Source organism: Haliotis rufescens, unplaced genomic scaffold (assembly GCF_023055435.1).
Source record: "Haliotis rufescens isolate VD_foot unplaced genomic scaffold, xgHalRufe1.0.p SCAF_4, whole genome shotgun sequence".
Classification (NCBI taxonomy): Eukaryota; Metazoa; Mollusca; class Gastropoda; order Lepetellida; family Haliotidae; genus Haliotis; species Haliotis rufescens.
Window position 1 is genome coordinate 59,284,484 of NW_025964112.1, and position 17,975 is coordinate 59,302,458.

General features: G+C 42.3%; 2 protein-coding genes across 3 annotated transcripts in view; both read left to right on the forward strand.

Annotated features, from left to right (window-relative positions):
• Nucleotides 1–206: 206 nt before the first annotated feature.
• LOC124115410 (vegetative cell wall protein gp1-like) lies at nt 207–1,856 on the forward strand. The gene has a single exon (XM_046476388.2). The coding sequence runs from the start codon at nt 207–209 to the stop codon at nt 1,854–1,856; it is 1,650 nt and encodes a 549-aa protein (XP_046332344.2).
• Nucleotides 1,857–5,856: 4,000 nt separating this feature from the next.
• The window catches only part of LOC124113848 (low-density lipoprotein receptor-related protein 2-like), a 91,566-nt gene continuing 79,447 nt past the window's right edge, over nt 5,857–17,975 (forward strand). For both annotated transcript variants that reach the window (XM_046474344.2, XM_046474345.2), the window contains exon 1: nt 5,857–6,260. In XM_046474344.2, coding sequence (XP_046330300.2) covers nt 6,200–6,260 — 61 coding nt within the window. In that variant the 5' untranslated portion in view covers nt 5,857–6,199. The remainder of the gene's footprint in view (nt 6,261–17,975) is intronic.

Genomic DNA, 17,975 nt, shown 5'->3' on the forward strand with positions numbered 1-17,975 from the left:
CCCACCCTGTCCCACCGTTCCCCACTCTGTCCCACCGTTCCCTACCCTGTTCCAACATGTCAACCGTTCCCCATCCTGTCCCAACATGTCCAACCGTTCCCTTATCCTGTCCCACCGTTCCCCACCCTGTCCCACCGTTCCCCACCCTATCACAACACGTCCCGCCGTTCCCCACCCTGTCCCACCGTTCCCTACCCTGTCCCAACATGTCCAACCGTTCTCCACCCTATCACAACACGTCCCGCCGTTCCCCATCCTGTCCCACCGTTCCCCACCCTGTACCACCGTTCCCTACCCTGTTCCAACATGTCAACCGTTCCCCACCCTGTCCCAACATGTCCAACCGTTCTCCACACTATCACAACACGTCCCGCCGTTCCCCATCCTGTCCCACCGTTCCCCACCCTGTCCCACCGTTCCCCACCCTGTTCCAACATGTCAACCTTTCCCCACCCTGTCCCAACATGTCCAACCGTTCTCCACCCTATCACAACACGTCCCGCGGTTCCCCATCCTGTCCCACCGTTCCCCACCCTGTCCAACCGTTCCCCACCCTGTTCCAACATGTCAACCGTTCCCCACCCTGTCCCAACATGTCCAACCGTTCTCCACCCTATCACAACACGTCCCGCCGTTCCCCATCCTGTCCCACCGTTCCCCACCCTGTCCCACCGTTCCCCAACCTGTCCCACCGTTCCCCACCCTGTTCCAACATGTCAACCTTTCCCCACCCTGTCCCAACATGTCCAACCGTTCTCCACCCTATCACAACACGTCCCGCCGTTCCCCATCCTGTCCCACCGTTCCCCACCCTGTCCCACCGTTCCCCACCCTGTCCCACCGTTCCCTACCCTGTCCCAACATGTCAACCGTTCCCCACCCTATCACAACACGTCCAACCGTTCTCCACCCTATCACAACACGTCCCGCCGTTCCCCATCCTGTCCCACCGTTCCCCACCCTGTCCCACCGTTCCCCACCCTGTTCCAACATGTCAACCGTTCCCCACCCTGTCCCAACATGTCCAACCGTTCTCCACCCTATCACAACACGTCCCGCCGTTCCCCATCCTGTCCCACCGTTCCCCACCCTGTCCCACCGTTCCCCACCCTGTCCCACCGTTCCCTACCCTGTCCCAACATGTCCAACCGTTCCCCACCCTATCACAACACGTCCCGCCGTTCCCCATCCTGTCCCACCGTTCCCCACCCTGTCCCACCGTTCCCTACCCTGTCCCAACATGTCCAACCGTTCCCCACCCTATCACAACACGTCCCGCCGTTCCCCACCCTGTCCCACCGTTCCCCACTCTGTCCCACCGTTCCCTACCCTGTTCCAACATGTCAACCGTTCCCCATCCTGTCCCAACATGTCCAACCGTTCCCTTATCCTGTCCCACCGTTCCCCACCCTGTCCCACCGTTCCCCACCCTATCACAACACGTCCCGCCGTTCCCCACCCTGTCCCACCGTTCCCTACCCTGTCCCAACATGTCCAACCGTTCTCCACCCTATCACAACACGTCCCGCCGTTCCCCATCCTGTCCCACCGTTCCCCACCCTGTACCACCGTTCCCCACCCTGTCCCAACATGTCGAACCGTTCTCCACCCTGCCCCAACATGTCCAACCGTTCCCTTATCCTGTCCCACCGTTCCCCACCCTGTCCCATGGTTCCCCACCCTATCCCATCCTGTCCCACCGTTCCCCACCCTGTCCCATCCTGTCCAACCGTTCCCCACCCTGTCCCAACATGTCCAACCGTTCTCCACCCTGCCCCAACATGTCCAACCGTTCCCCCATCCTGTCCCGCCGTTCCCCACCGTGTCCCACTATGTCCCACTGTTTCACGCCGTGACTCACTGTGTCCCAACATGTCCCATAATTGCCCACTGGGACTGCAGTATCCCACCGTGTATGAAAAAACAAAATTGACAAAGTCTGATTGATGAAGCACCCCTGAAATATATTCGTCGCATGGTTTTCCACGTACATATTTCAACATATGAAGACAGGAATGAGACAAAACACGTCGCCAGCTTCGGTAGTATGTGCTAACATTTGTGTGATCATGTCTTACCAGGTCGCTCCGACAATACCTGCAAGTACAACACGTATAATAAAGATAATATGGAGGCTAGACTACAACCCTTTACAACATCGCAGTATGGGGGACAGGAATGTTACAAACTACCAACACGTGATAAAGCTACGTTTATCATGTTTCTGAAGGCTGAGCATTATTTACCTGCTGCTTCGGGTAAGTATACGATATATGAACGTGACGAGAATTAGCTTTGTCTCTCACAGGCAATGTCAACTGTTGGCATCGTGTGAAATAAATAGCCTCAAACTTTCCGTGGATACCTGTACTCTGTTTAAGTACGAGACTGTCAACGCTATGTCAAGGACGCGACGCCACACTGTTCCATAGCACATGGTGCGTGTTGCACGGGACTATAACGGTACATCATTTTGATGTGTAATTGATAATAAAATGTCCATTTCATTTGTGTCGTGATTTGTAGACAGTATAGGAGGAATGGCGACCGATTGCAAGCATCTAGTTTCATGGTAAATGTACATGTCACAACGTCACTCAAAGCGATATGAACTCGGTGTCATATAACGATTCAGAGAAGCTAGATTGAAGTATCCTACTTAAAAGAAGTTAAAGAACACCCGACATTTTTATATATGAACTCGGTGTCATATAACGATTCAGAGAAGCTAGATTGAAGTATCCTACTTAAAAGAAGTTAAAGAACACCCGACATTTTTATATATGAACTCGGTGTCATATAACGATTCAGAGAAGCTAGATTGAAGTATCCTACTTAAAAGAAGTTAAAGAACACCCGACATTTTTATATGACTTTAGTTACTATATGATGGCTGATGGGCATTGCTCACACAGCCTTCCAAATGTAACTTGTTTTGAGAGTATATGACAAGTAATGCACACCGGTTGACACTACAGACACAGAGAGAAAAGGAGAGAGCGAGAGAGGGAGAGGCAGGGACAGAGACAGAGACTGAGAGAGAGAGGGGGGACAAAGACAGAGACTGCGAGAGAAGGGAGAGAGAGACAGGGACAGAGAGAGAGAGAGAGAGAGAGAGAAGAGAAAGACAGGGGAGAAAGAGAGGGGGCAGAGACAAAGACTGAGAGAGAGAAGAGAGAGAGACAGAGAGAGACAAAGACTGAGAGAGAGACAGGGAGAGAGTGAGGGACAGAGACAGAGACAGAGAAAGAGAGAGAGGGAGGGAAAGAAACAGGGGCAGAGACAGACTGAGAGAGAGAAAAGAGAGAGCGAGGGACAGAGACTGAGAGAGAGAGGGACAGAGACAGAGATAGAGACTGCGAGAGAAGAGGACAGAGACTGAGACTGAGAGAGAGAGAGAGAGAGAGAGAGAGAGAGAGAGAGAGAGAGAGAGAGAGAGATGGTTTATGTGGTATGCACGTGGTTAAAGTTTTAGGGTATTCTTGTCATCTCTTTTCACCCCTTCAGCCCAGGGTTCGATATCCGACATTCATGAGCATACTCTATGCCAGACATATCGCTACAAACGTAAACCAATTTTCAATCTACTTACTTCTGTCATTGAACAATTGAAGGAGCAACGTTAATGCTTAACAATTAGCCTCAGGTACACACATGGTTATGAGTTAATGTTTGAAAGAAACAATCATCAAGACTTGAGTACCTTTAAAGTATTAATTCTCTTATCATTTCAACAATCCGTAATGTGGTGGTTTTGGTTAAAGAATAACGATCCGCCCGTCAATTTCGGCCATTGTATGCTTGGTTATCAAACACAAGAAAGATTTATCTGTTATGCCATATTACAAGATACAGCCAATAATTGATTGTAGTATCTCTGTAATCACTCGGAAGTTTGGCCATGTATAGATAACACAACTGATTAGTAATGTGAATGACGTATGTTTACTAAATTATTCTTTGTGGTGTTTGAACAATGGGATGTGTTATCAGACCCGGAGACGCGGGAACGATGTACGGGGTTAACGTTAACGAGCAGTAAGTTTTCAACGTGCGGTATGTTTGTATAACACTTACACTCAACAAAATCTGACGTTACAGAAAATGAGGAAGTGACGATGTTTTTACGCCCAATTTAGCAAACATATTTCTGTAAAATCAGGACACATAATCATTGGACCTCCGCCGGAAAGGTTTCAAATGTATTAATATCATAACGACCAACGGTACATGCCGGAAGTACCGGAAACAAAGGTAGTCATCACGTAGACTCACTGATCGGCAGAAGCTCTAGGACAAACTCTGTCGTCACTATTCTCTACCATATTCAAATCTATTTAACCACAGCAGATAGGTGGAACTAGGTTTGATCCAGTCTCACATAGACATGAAATGAAAATGCAGATGCACTAGCAAAGCGGGATCTAGACATAGCGGAATAAGGCACATTTCCTCCAGCAAACTAGAAATGAAAAACACATAGGCCCAAGATTACAGCCCAATGGTACAGAAGACAATCCGGCCATACAATATTAAACGCCATCGTTCACTTGTATCTCTGGAATCTCAAGGTCACCGTGTGTCTCAGTTAAAATGGAATTGCAGGTACCATATATCGCAGATCCCCTAAAGCCAGGAAACAGTTGCGAAGGTGAAACGAACTATTTCTGAAAGATGGTCAACATACCCAATGCTCGAACATAATTATATAACTAACCACAGCAGCCAAAGATATTTCCTAAAACAGACACCATATCAAACGAAACCACAGATCATTTCACTAAATACGAAAATAGAAATCGTATCAATACTAAAATCTAAAATACTTGCCTGGCTGGTCTGTTTAATGTCTTTTTTTTATGAGAACGTTTACACAATACACAATAGACAGTATGGGTACATTGATTGAGACAAGGATGTGTGAAGAGGGTGGACGTAGTAGTATATATAACAGTTGTTATCCGCGTCTCTTCCACCCACTGTGCCCCTAGCTTTGGGTTAATTCTTTCGTGAAACTATGGCAATTGCTTCCTCAATCCCCTCGAGGGGCGATTGGGTAGCCTACTGGTAAAAGCGTTCGCTCGTCACGCCGAATACCCGGGTTCGATTCCCCACATGGGTTCAATGTTTAAAGCCGTTTTTGCTTCCACCGCCGTGATATTGCGGCAATATTGCTAAAAGCGGTGTAAACCGTTGGATTCCACCGTGAAATATATGACCCCCTCCTCCTCAGCCCTAACGTCGTTAAGATTTTAGGCAGAATTTGGGGGGGGGGGGGGGGGGGGGGCATGATTAATTTTTACCTAAAAAAATCTTAATGTAACTGGTCTTAACGATATTCCTAAATAACAAAGTAGACTCAATTTAAGGATAACAACGTTTATATTTTTCTGTTAAGGCGACGTTTCGGTATAGATCTTTATACCGTTGTCTGCGTTGCTCGACATCGGTATAAGGATCTATACCGAAACGTCGCCTTAACAGTAAAATAAAGCAGTTGTTATACACAAATTGTGTCAACCTTGTCATCCATCAACTTCTGAGAAATGCCTATCAAATAATTGATATTCGTAAATAATTTGACATTTTTGCGTGTTTTGCAGCTCATTGTATCCCACCTTTAACCCTGATTTGAAGTACAACGTTATATGAATATTTGGACATATGAGTGGACATTAGTCGGCGAGTTCTTCAAATATCTCCAGAGGTCTTGGCAAGGGTCGGGGGAGCGCGTATTGGAACATGGGTTAATGAGGGGCAAAGCGCCACCTGCTGGAATGTGGCGCGTTAAGAAGTCACCGTCCAACGACAAACAGCGGCGCAAGACAGGGATAGATTTTGTTGACATGCGCACAGGTTTGTAGAACAATTACAGTTGACAGCCCGCGGTCTGTGCTGGCTACCTGTTACACAGCCTGTTCAGTCGTCTTCAACATTACGGCGTCTACTGTGACGCGAATCCCATTCCGGATTTTCTCTCCGTCCAGGTTTTGCTCCGGATTTTAACAAGGTCCGTCAGAGCAAAACTGTCGTCTGCTACCGACGCAGCAGAAGCGGGCAGCTGATCGGAGGGCTCGTACACTTCCCAAAGTAACAGAAGTGGATTTAGTAGCTTTGAAACAATACTTATGCTGATGAGTTTTGGATGTAAACGAAACAGTGCACTGGACTAAAGCTCTCCATCAACAACACGACCGCAATGTGGGGCCTGCTTCAAAGTGCTGTGATTCTCTGTGTTGTGGCTACAGGAAACGGACAAGGTACGTTTTCGCATTATTTTAGAACAATTCGGAATCAACATCCTGAGTTTTTTAAAATGTCAACGGATTTATCATGTGACTTTATCACAAAAGAGACTGAAAGTTTTTCGCAAAGTACCTCATTCATGCTTCCATATGCATATTATGAATGTGATTAATCAACCTCGCTGTGCCATAGTAACACCGAGTAATGGTTTAAGGGACTAGTGCGTAAGTCAGAATATGGGACTCATCAAAATTCATATAATCCACCACATTGCAATATCTGCATGAGCGCATGTTTTGAATCAAGGTCGAACCTTATGGGTTGAGCAAATGCAAATGAAAGAATTGAAGTCCGAAGACAGCAATTCGGTATATACCACACGACAACGGTCAAATATCTGTGACAAAGTAGTAAGAGGGACTAAGTGTTAGTTGGCATTTGACTTAATATCAAAATATTTATATAACATCCAGTACTTTAAGTCAATATATCTTATCATCCATTAAGAAATCTGAAAGACTCAACGGCATTATCAAATGAAATATTCGAAATGGGTAATAATATAGATATATATTATAGAAGAAAATAAATTATGCCAAGAAATTTAACAGCTAAAAGGTTTCGTGCTCCAGTGTGTGTTCATATATGTTATTTTTTTAAAAGCATCACATATCAGAGGTGATTACGGGCCTTGATTGCTTCCATTCTCACTTTTCCTGGTGTTAAACAATCGTATTTGTTTTAAGTGAGGGCTATTACAAGGTGTCGAGTGAAAACATTGCACCGACGTTTTGCCTTTGCCGTTTGGAGATGAAAATGCCTAATTATAGCGTTATGTGTTGACTTGACTCAGTGTGTGAAAGTCTCCACAGTTGTCTAGGTCAGCTTTTAACCACTGTACATCGGCTTGAGTTACAGATAGCAAATAAAAGATATCTAATATTAATACTCTCAAAAGACTGTCGCGTGGCATCTGATCCAGATTTCTAAGAAAAGACGCACACACAGCTTTTGTCCGAATGTGCACTCGTTGCAAGATTTTATTGGGATTTGAGGCCTTTTCCGTTTAACTGTTGTACGTAACGTTTACGGTATTCAATTTGGCTATCCAGTGTGTATACTACCTCAAAAGAAGTTAAATAAAATCCGATTCTTTCAAATTACTAGAGTGAATCTTACTTGCCATGATCAGTCTGCCTTGCCATTGACAGGTTATCTACAGTAATTTAAAATAATCGGGTGTTCTTTAACTTCTTTTGGGTAGTATATATCGATATATAGTAAGAGCATATGATGTACAGCAAAATCATTACAGGGCACAAAGTACAAAAATAGGTGACATTTCTGTCCCACGTTAGCAAGTCCGTTTTTATCATCCATCCCCATTTCATACTGAAATGCGCTAGTAATTGGTTGTCGTCGGTTATAGTGACAGTGTAGTCGGCATGCACTAACGCAGATGTTTCCGTACCGCTCTGTTCTGTCATCCAGGTCAAATGTTACCACAGGTAGTTGAAAATGTTATTTCACGTTATAGTTAGGGTCCTTGCAATCAACAGTTTTGGTTAGGGGTAAAAGTTCAACATAGTCTGGCTTTGAGATTCTGAAGCTTGGGTATGGATGTGTACAAGACGGGCTGTCATCTCCGTCAACACTGCCTAAAGAGCAGCGCGCAGTACAACAAAGAAACCCGGACCTCGCTGCCAGTCAACTTGCTCATGTGAGTGAGTGAGTGATCATGAGTGCCTGCCAGCCAGCTTGCTTATGTGAGTGAGTGAGTGAGTGAGTGAGTGACAGTGTGGGTGGGTGGGTGAGTGAGTGGGTGAGTGGGTGGGTGGGTGGGTGGGTGAGGGAGTGTATAAATGACTATTGCTTAAAACCGCTAGTTCATTGCGATGCTTCATATCAGAAAGAACACTACTCAACACGGTGACTGTGGTGTATTCCTCAGCGAGGGCTTTACGGAAGGCCGACCCCGAGGTTTCTCTTACGTAAAAGGTTGTCATATTGTGTATGTCCCGTGTCCGTCAGAGCGGAATACATTACCATGTTGATTTTTTTTGCATTTCCCACATGGTCCACTATTGTGAGAATATGCGATGAAATATATTTGAGCCGGATATAATGACAATATCCATTCGAGATTTGGTGCAAGAAGAAATAAACAGCTGTTCCCATAAAAGTAAAATATTCAAAACATGATGAAATCAAGAGACAAATCACCGCATTCAACTACATTGGATTTCCAAATTAACATCTATCCAAGTGAATTCGACTACTGTAAATGTGACATGGTTTATCTACGGGGGATGATTCTTGTGGTACTGTCCAAGGTAAATAAAGATTACCCTGAAGGTTACGCCTGTTTTATGGTAGTCTACATTACCCATCTGTCACGTGATGTACCTAGACCTCCATTCCGACAATGGTCCATTGTTTCACGGGACAATCTCATACATCGTCACAGTCCGTCGCAACAAGGTGTCTCTCAAATATCCAAGGAGATGTGTCGCTTGTATGACTGGTGTTACTGTCGTCGGATAAGTCAACAAGTGTAATTTCTTTTGATTTCTTTTTATCCTTTTCATCTCTATTTCAATTCTTTCCTGTTTTTAAGATACATCTTTAAATTGCAATACAAGACTGTTTCTGGAAACATGTGGTTTATGTAAAACAGGAGAGAGGGAGACACGCACAATCAATACTAAACATTTGTCTTCCTTCCGTTGCATGACGATGATCAATATTTCATTTCAAAATATATTTCAAAAACGAATTGATTTGAATTTTGTTTTAATTCTTCTCGTGTTTGTTCAGTGATTTTTTTGTTAAGTTAGTAGATGGGGTTATGTATGATGTTTTTTGCCAAGGATAATCTAATCACTATCCCATGAACATATATATACCAGTGCATATATATACCAGTGCAGGCAACATACACTGTGATTCTTATATATTTCTTACAATGGAAATATTTTGTAAAGACAATTGTGGCGGCTGTTCCGACGACCAAATAGTTTGTTTTGGTCATATCTTCACAAAAAGATAAATTAATCTTGACAAATCTTCTCATCATCACATCACTACAATTCCTAATAGAAGTGCCAGTTGTGGTGTACACCTTTACTTCATACAAATAGCTTCTCATATTGGCATGCAACTGTTCAGCTGCATTTAAAATTAATAAATGTAAGTTCACAATTCAAGTACACTAGTTCCTGTCCTCCAGCTACGTAACAGTGTGTATTAGACCAGTACCTCTCTTTAAAATGTTAATGTATAATATAATAATTAAGGATGATGACTAAGAAAGATCACGCCGGGATGGATTCGTCAAATAGACACAATGCATGAACTGTGCATGTAACGACATCAGCATGATGGTCACGCTTTCCGCTGTTCATGTCTGGTTGCATATGTCTGGTTAATAAATAGGTCTCAAGATATGAAGTATGTAAATGTGGCATTTGGGGGAGGTAGGTGTCCTTTAACATGTGATCAAGAAGATCTGGGCTTAACCCATCACCTGCGTATGACAATAACAATGGCTTCGAACCTCACTACCTACTGTTCTTTTTTAAACAGTCGCTGATCAATGGCGCGTCCACTATGTACACTTGTCAAAGCACAGCCTCAGGTTCATGGCAGAAACAGCATTGCTGTTTATTTCCCAGCAGGACGATATTCTCGTATTAGGATTTGTTTCATGTGCATTTTTCACATCCCTTCTAAAAAGTCATCCACAGTTCAGTACATTCATATATTCACTGTATATGCACACATCGGTGGATAGATGTGCAGCTAACATTCACTATGGATTCTTTCACCAGTGTCATGTAAGCTCACTAAAATGAAATGTAGAATGTTGAACAATGTGTTTGAAGAAAGTAGCCTACAGTTCTGATCGCACAGACTCGGGTTTCCCTCTCGATACATTAAACCGTCACGACGTAATATAACTGCAATACTGTTCAAAGCGGAGTTAAACCGAACTTACTCACACACTCTGATAACACATTGTTAGTCACATTCTAAAAGAGGTAATTACCTTTTCAAAGAGTGGTCATACTCCTTGAGATCACAAACAAAACAAATAATTCAAACACAACTACTTCATACTGGCTTTTCATTTGATACATCATACTTTGGAGGCGCCGAGTGAACACCAGAACGCGACATTAAACTGGAGTCACCACCCTGCATCCCAAGTCAATACCGTGTACGTTCCTTCAAAATCACGATAACAATGTGAAAGAATGCAAGGCCATTAACATCACTGCCAACAGTACACAGTGGTATAAAAAGGCTAAAACAACTACTGGTGGACATGGAGGTATGTTGTGGGCTGCTCTGAGTTACTTTCAGAGTTCAATCAGTTTTGGAATAATTATCAACCCTGATTTAACGTGACAGAATTTCTGTACTTTTTAATCAAGGTATCCAAGATTCCACATTTTGCCGAAATGGTCATGTTAACGGTTCCTTAAATACAAGGAAACACAATTGGTATAATGAGCTAGTTTTAGATGTGAGTGACTTCATGTTAAAAAGACAAGGTTAGATATCACTACTGTGCTCTTAAGCATTGTCACATATGCACTGTTGAGAAATACAAAGGTAATATCTAGCTGTACGTATACATGTCTCCGGTAGTCACGTTTTAGGAGATAGCTAAGATAACTTAGAAACAATGTTAATGTAAGAACTTTGCCATGTCATCGAGATCATGGTGAGTTCAGCACAAGGAGAGCTGAGGTACAAAAACTAACTGTTTGTTTTTATCATACAGACGTGTCATATTCTCCCAAAGTGACATGTATATGCTTATGCTGACACCAGAACCGAACCTGCTATATTTACTATGTGGAATAAAATATGACATATGACAAAGCCGGTTGAGCAAATACTGGGCTGTGGATAGAGATACATCAGGCAGGTGCTGCAATTAACACAGGTAGCGAAACAACGCTCACGTCATATCTAGACAAAGGTCGAGAAGCAAAGCCTGCGCAGGAGCTGTCTTATTGTAGTACCGCTAATTAGAGGTAAATGGTTAAAAATCCGGCTGTTATCCCCTCCTACACGCGATAACTCTGCCTTCCCCCAATCCAGTGTCACGTGACTGGCCAGCCATGCTTAACAGTATCGGCTGAACAATCCCGAGCCCCGTGCCAGCGCTCCACCACCGTCGCACGGCCTATTTGAACAGGCGCGCCACAGATTCTTTCTAATTCCGTACGTGAGAGTGGTAGCCCTACCGTATATAAGAGTTAATTTTTTGTCTCATTTATGGCAGATGCGTACCTGCCGAGGGAGAGAAAGTCAAGTAAATTTAGCCGTGGGACATGCCGAGAGTGGTGGTCGGTGTTGAGAACAGGACGTTAAGACCACTGACTTCCATTACATCACGGCCTTGCTCCCGCGAAATCTGTCATTGTCACTTTATCTGCATAGATAGTACACTAATCCCATTGCCATATTGATACAAAATACTGGTCAGTTTTAATACCCCTCTATCTATGTTGGCATTTAGTAACAATGCTCAAAGTAATGTTTGAACATTTATAACAAATTCGGTCATCATATGAAATCAGAGACAAATACTATATTTTGGTATGACCATCAGTATCCCTATAATGAACGATTTTGCGATTTATATTTGTCCAAGAACTTTAAACATATTGAAGATGAAAACCATTTGATGTTTATATGTGGAAACATGCCACTATATAAGACAGGTGATAATCCTATCCTTCATAATATGGGTTTATTCTTAGCAAAAAGCAACACCTAATATCTTTTTGTCCTGTATGTATGTATGTATGTATGTATGTATTTTACTCTAGCATGCGTGTTACTGAAATAAATTGTCTGTCTATTACATCTCTTGTTCCACCTCTGTATGCCAAGATTTGCATATCATTTATGTAAGGTTTATCTTTAGTCATTCAAAATGGACATGTTTGTTTTGACATTAATAATCGGCGATTGACGTTTCGCCTTTGCACTTTCTTAAGAACTAACTTTAGAATGAACTGACGATGGACCAGTTACCAATATAGGTACCAAATCATGAATGCGAGAAGCGTAAAACCTATCTGGTTACAAACGCTTTGAGTTGGCGAACAACAATATGTGACCATGTCCTTCTGTGACAACGATAGGTTACCGTCTGTATCAGAGCTGTAGTGTAGACCTGTGAAGATCCGGGGTAGAATAGGTTTTCAGCAACCCATGCTTGCCGAGAAAGGCGACTATGCTTCTCGTAAGAGGCTCGCTCACTTGGTTGATGCATGTCATCAATCCCAATTGCGTTGATCGATGCTCATGATATCAGTCACTGAATTGTCTGGTCCAGACTCGATTATTTACAGACCGCCGTCATATAGCTGGAATATTGCTGAGTGCGGCGTTAAACAACAAACCAACCAAACCAACCAATGTAGTGGTGTAGCTTGGTAAAGGATAGGATGTAACTGCTTTTCATGTTGACGTGATAATATCTTCATCGTCACAAACTAGAGTAAGAATAAAATGTGGTCCCACGAACTGTTTCATGCCCATGTTAACACAGAATACACGTCGCATGTACATATTGCCATGTGCACCGTATAATGTGGATACACGTGAAGGTGAATAATATTCTTAAACATATTTAAAACATATAATTCTTATCTTTATATCTTAATTTTCTTCACTATTGTTGCTGTTGTTCACCAAATGCAATTTATATTTATTTATAACCTAAAAACCACTGTGACTTTGTGATCACCAGTTTGTAAATGTCTCACGACATCATGTACAGGTATTGTAAAATATAGCCCTGTAACCACTAATCTCACTGAAGCCATCCCGTGTAAGCCCTTGTCACAGTGTACCAGGTGCATTTGGCTACCGTTCTTCTACGACACATTATGATCGCTTTTTTTAGTATATTTGACTCCGCCAGTGTACCTATTGATATTGCACGACTTGTATCTAGCAAGCTTCGCATGTATTCGCTAGGTTGGTTAATTTCCTCAGATGTAGTGTTTACATGCGATAGTATTTATCTACCATGTGCGTATTTTCAAATTGTGAGGCAACTAACATTTGTTTAAGTGGGTGCCCTATGAGGAAATCACGCCGCGATATACACCGATATCCACTACATTCATGTACTTTGTAATCCGTTGTAACCGTGTCAATTTGATTTCTGATTTCACTGTAAATTACCAAATACTGCTAAAATTCCAATGGGCCGTATTCAAACAAATCAAATCCTTCAAATTAGGCTACACTGTTTGCTGATAGCTTATAGACATTTTTTCTCATCTAGTGCCTGAGCAGCCATCACAATTAACCTTTCCTAACCTTGTTAACATGGCGCTGGGGGCGCGGTTCACATGTTCACGTGACCTTACATAACGTCACGTGACTGACCCTTGATTCTAAGATCCTGTTTGCTGGCTATTCTTTATAAATGTGTCACATTTGAGGAGTTTTCGTGTAAGATATGCATGATCCTTGACATGTGATGAACATTATGTTATAAACGTTGACAAAAGTGGCCTTAGTTTGTTATTTACTGTTACACACATACACGTGTGTGTGTGTGTGTGTGTGTGTGTGTGTGTGAGAGAGAGAGAGAGAGAGAGAAAAACACAATCACAATCTTGGTTGTCCATTTCTACATACATACATACATACATACATACATACATACATATATATATATATATATATATATATATATATATATATATATATATATATATATATTAGTTATCTTCCATACATTAAATAGATATAAAATATGAGTGGACCTTTAAACGAATCCACATCAGCTTTTTATTTAAAAACCAGTTTGACAAACGGATGACTCGCCTATCATGCGCTCATTAGGCTGGATCTATGAGTAACCAACCCTGCCTTCTTACGTACGCGCAATGACTTCTTCAGTTAAACGTGTTTTATTTTGTTTGAAGTTAAACCGAAAAGCAGGGTCTTCTCGTTAGACTAGTTGTCTTTATCATGTTATTTCCAATTTAAATTTGTATTATCAGGAAAAAGCGTTTTAAGATGTCGTGTAAGATATTTAGCAGAGCTGTTGTCTCGGTGTCCATAGGACATGTACTCAAAACGATGCTTAAAGTGCACCAGAAGAGGTGGACAAGTTTGCAGTGGATAGACGTAGTGACCATTATTACCAGGATTATACTGTTTGAAAAGAAATCACAATAATATTTCCGAGTTGCGCGATTATTATGTCCTGTATTCTTTTGGAGATAATGATCTACGTTTTGATTTAATGTTCAAAATGAATACCCACTTCGAGCCTTTTTGTGGCGTATATGTTGCACAACGAACTATTTTCAGAAAGCCTGCGTGGTTTAGGGGTTTAGTCTGTGGTGCGGAAGGTCAGGGTTCGATTCCCGGCCGCGTCATAACAAAATACTTTATACGAGGGTACTAGCGCTCGGAATTAAGGGGATAAAAGGACTGGTCGGCTCGGAATCAATATACTGTTCATGAGTGTCCATGTTAAGCTGCGGGAGATATCTTCCTTGGCTTGTACTGTAGTCCGGGCTAGTGCAAGCAGACACACACACAGACACACACGCACGCACGCACGCACGCACGCACGCACACACATGTAAGTGCAATAATCTTGAACGCGACGTTAACCTCACCTCAACACAGTTTGCCACTGCCTTTCTATACCTCCAATAGTGTTCATTTTTGGTTGCCATTTTATGAGTTGATTTAGTATAATCAAACAGGGACTTTTTAGGTATAAGCTAGATCTGTTGTCCGAGCTGAAGTTTTTGTAATTGACAATTTTTGTCAATAATGTTGATATTGGAAAAAGGCAGGTTTCAATAATCATATAGATAGATTTCAGTTCAAGTGTGACTTTTTACAACACAACACGAACCATTAGTCACCAACGGTTCAACAACAACGAACACGTGCACGTTTCTAAGTGCCAAGTGTTACATAGCCTATGACATGATCCTATCATTATATGGTAATACTTGCTATCGTGAATAAACCGTCTTCTTGTCCAGTAAGTGAGTGAGTGACTATGCTGCTTTTAGCAATGCTTCCAGCAAATCACAGGGCGGTGGTTTAGCCTAGTGGTTAAAGCGTTCGCTCGTCACGCCGAAGACCTGGGCTCGATTTCCCATGAGAACATGTGTGAAGCATATTACTGGTGTTCCCCGCTGTGATTTTGCCGGAATATTGCTAACAGCGGCGTAAAACCTCACTTACTTACTCACTCACTCACTCACTCACTCCAGCAATTCACAGCGGATGACGCAATAATGGGTTGTCTTCGTCTTAACGTGACTAACGAACACTGTATCCAGAATTTTACCCTATCACCCCCGAGTAGTTCCAGTAGGTGGTCTGGACTGTAAGTGGTCTAGACGTACACGAGCATCCCATCCGTGCTCTTGGTTTTCACCAAAGTGGTAACGACCCGCGTCACCTCTTGCTTTCCACATCAAGCAGAACTGAAATACTGTCTAGGGGGCGTTACACCCATCTCACTCACTCACTCACTCACTCACTCACTCACTCACGCACTCTTGTTCTTAACGGCATTAGATAGAACGGCATAGTATTATACATATGCAGACCAGAATGGCAGGTCTTAGTGTATGCCAAACTTGATGTAATGTCATGTGTGACGGTGATTGCTTCATTTCATCATTGGCGCTGCACCCTGTGTAGTTCAGCGGACAAGGTGCCTCTCTCTGTCGGTTCTTATTAGTGGAGCTGGTCTCTCACAACATATGAGGTCATAAAGTTAGGCGTTACTCAAATTAACATGTTTGGCGCGCGCATCCTATTTATCATGTTGACGTGATGCCTGCGCACACTAGCACAGAGATCGATGACGTGTCACACAGATTGCCGCTGTAGACGTGCGCATCAGGGACTATTGTTGACAGACAATGACCTTTATGTTACATGGGCCAGTTTCCACACAAGCGCCCAAGGCATGCTAAAACACCTGTTACAGTTATATGTATTTTGGAGGCAGGAACATGTAAGAATGTCCTGTTTATGTCAGGTTATGCATATTTCGTGGATGTGTGCATGTTGTTGTGCAAGGTATTTACACTTTAATTTGTGTAAATAAATATTCAAATTAACACGTGTATGTAAACCTTTACTGTTATGATATTTGAGTAAAGGTATGTCATGATTAAATACTTAACATATAACAGCATCAATATTTATATAAAAACCGTCTAAATATATTTCCATTGTAAACACCTTGGGAACGCCAGAAACCTATGACGGGGGGTTCGAACCCCGGTTCGCCCCTATTATGTTGCTAGGCTGTCAACACCATACCTGTGCTCGTTGGTTTCACCAAAGTGGTAAACGTCCGAGACCTGCATCACTTCGGGCTTTCCTCCCACATTAAACTGACACGCCGTGATAAAACTGAACTACTTCAAAGCGGCGTTAAACCGAACTCATTTACTCCATAGTCACAGAAGAAGCTGCAGATACTTTTCTGTAGACGATGGACAATATGCGAATTCCGTTTATTCATTATTATCCTGAAATGGTGCAATATCGTTTATCATATTTATATTCAGTCAGTGATAATAACAAAACATACATGTTATTTTGTGTTGTTCAGTTTGTCTCATGTGTTATTTGTTCTGTTAGTCTAATGATTAAGGCGTTCTCTCGTCACACAGAAGACGCTTCAAATGGGTACAATGTGTGAGCCAATTACTGATCTTGTGGGGCATAAAACCATTGTGACCCACTATAACTCGTCGAGCTCAATGCTACAAGGATACTTACATTTTGTATAGTGACATGTCCATGCCTGTCGTAAACTATTCACAAAAACAACTTTTCTGTATCTTTAATGATGCAATTAATGTGGACACACACAAAAAAAATCTACAATGCTAACTTCAATATTGCTGCCGAACAGCCTTCTCTTATGTAAAATGTGAAGCCCATTTCTGGTGTCCCCCGCCGTGATATTGCTGGAATATTGCTAAAAGCGGCGTAAAACCATACTCACTCACTCACTCTTATGTAAAATGATGTCTATTTCCTAAATACAATATGAGAAAGAACTAACATATGCGAATTGTTATTGTCGTACTAAATACACCTTAGAAACGAACATGTGATATTCTGGTCTATTGCCGGAAATGCTGCAGAACATTTTTTGGCTTAAAGTTTTGCAGGAAGGATGAGTATGGCCAGCCAAGGAGGACCACACCGGATAAGTGTGTGAATGTGTGTCAGATAACTCATCTAAAACAAAAGCGACACAACCCTTTCAATATTCGTAAGATATCTCTGCCAAAAAATCCCTTTTATCCTGCAGTTCGAGATTGTGAAACCCCCTTTATCCATCAGTGCAAGATTATGTAACTCGGGATATTCGACAGTACAAGACTGTGAAACCCTATTCATCCAGCAATACAACATTTGGCAACTCTTTTTATTCAGCAGTACAAGATTAAGAAACCCTGTTTATTCTAAAGAACAATAAGACAAACACTAGTAGACTTAATGCAACTACTGCCCTAATACTAAAAAAGCCCTTATGTGACTAATGATAATACGAGACAAACAAGTGACTAATGATAATACGAGACAAACAAGTGACTAATGATAATACGAGACCAACAAGTGACTAATGATAATACGAGACTAACAAGTGACTAATGATAATAAGAAACAAACAAGTGACTAGT

Bases quoted from the DNA above. Each gene is read 5' to 3' on its own strand.
- LOC124115410 (XM_046476388.2), top strand. From the start codon at position 207: ATGTCCAACCGTTCTCCACCCTATCACAACACGTCCCGCCGTTCCCCA.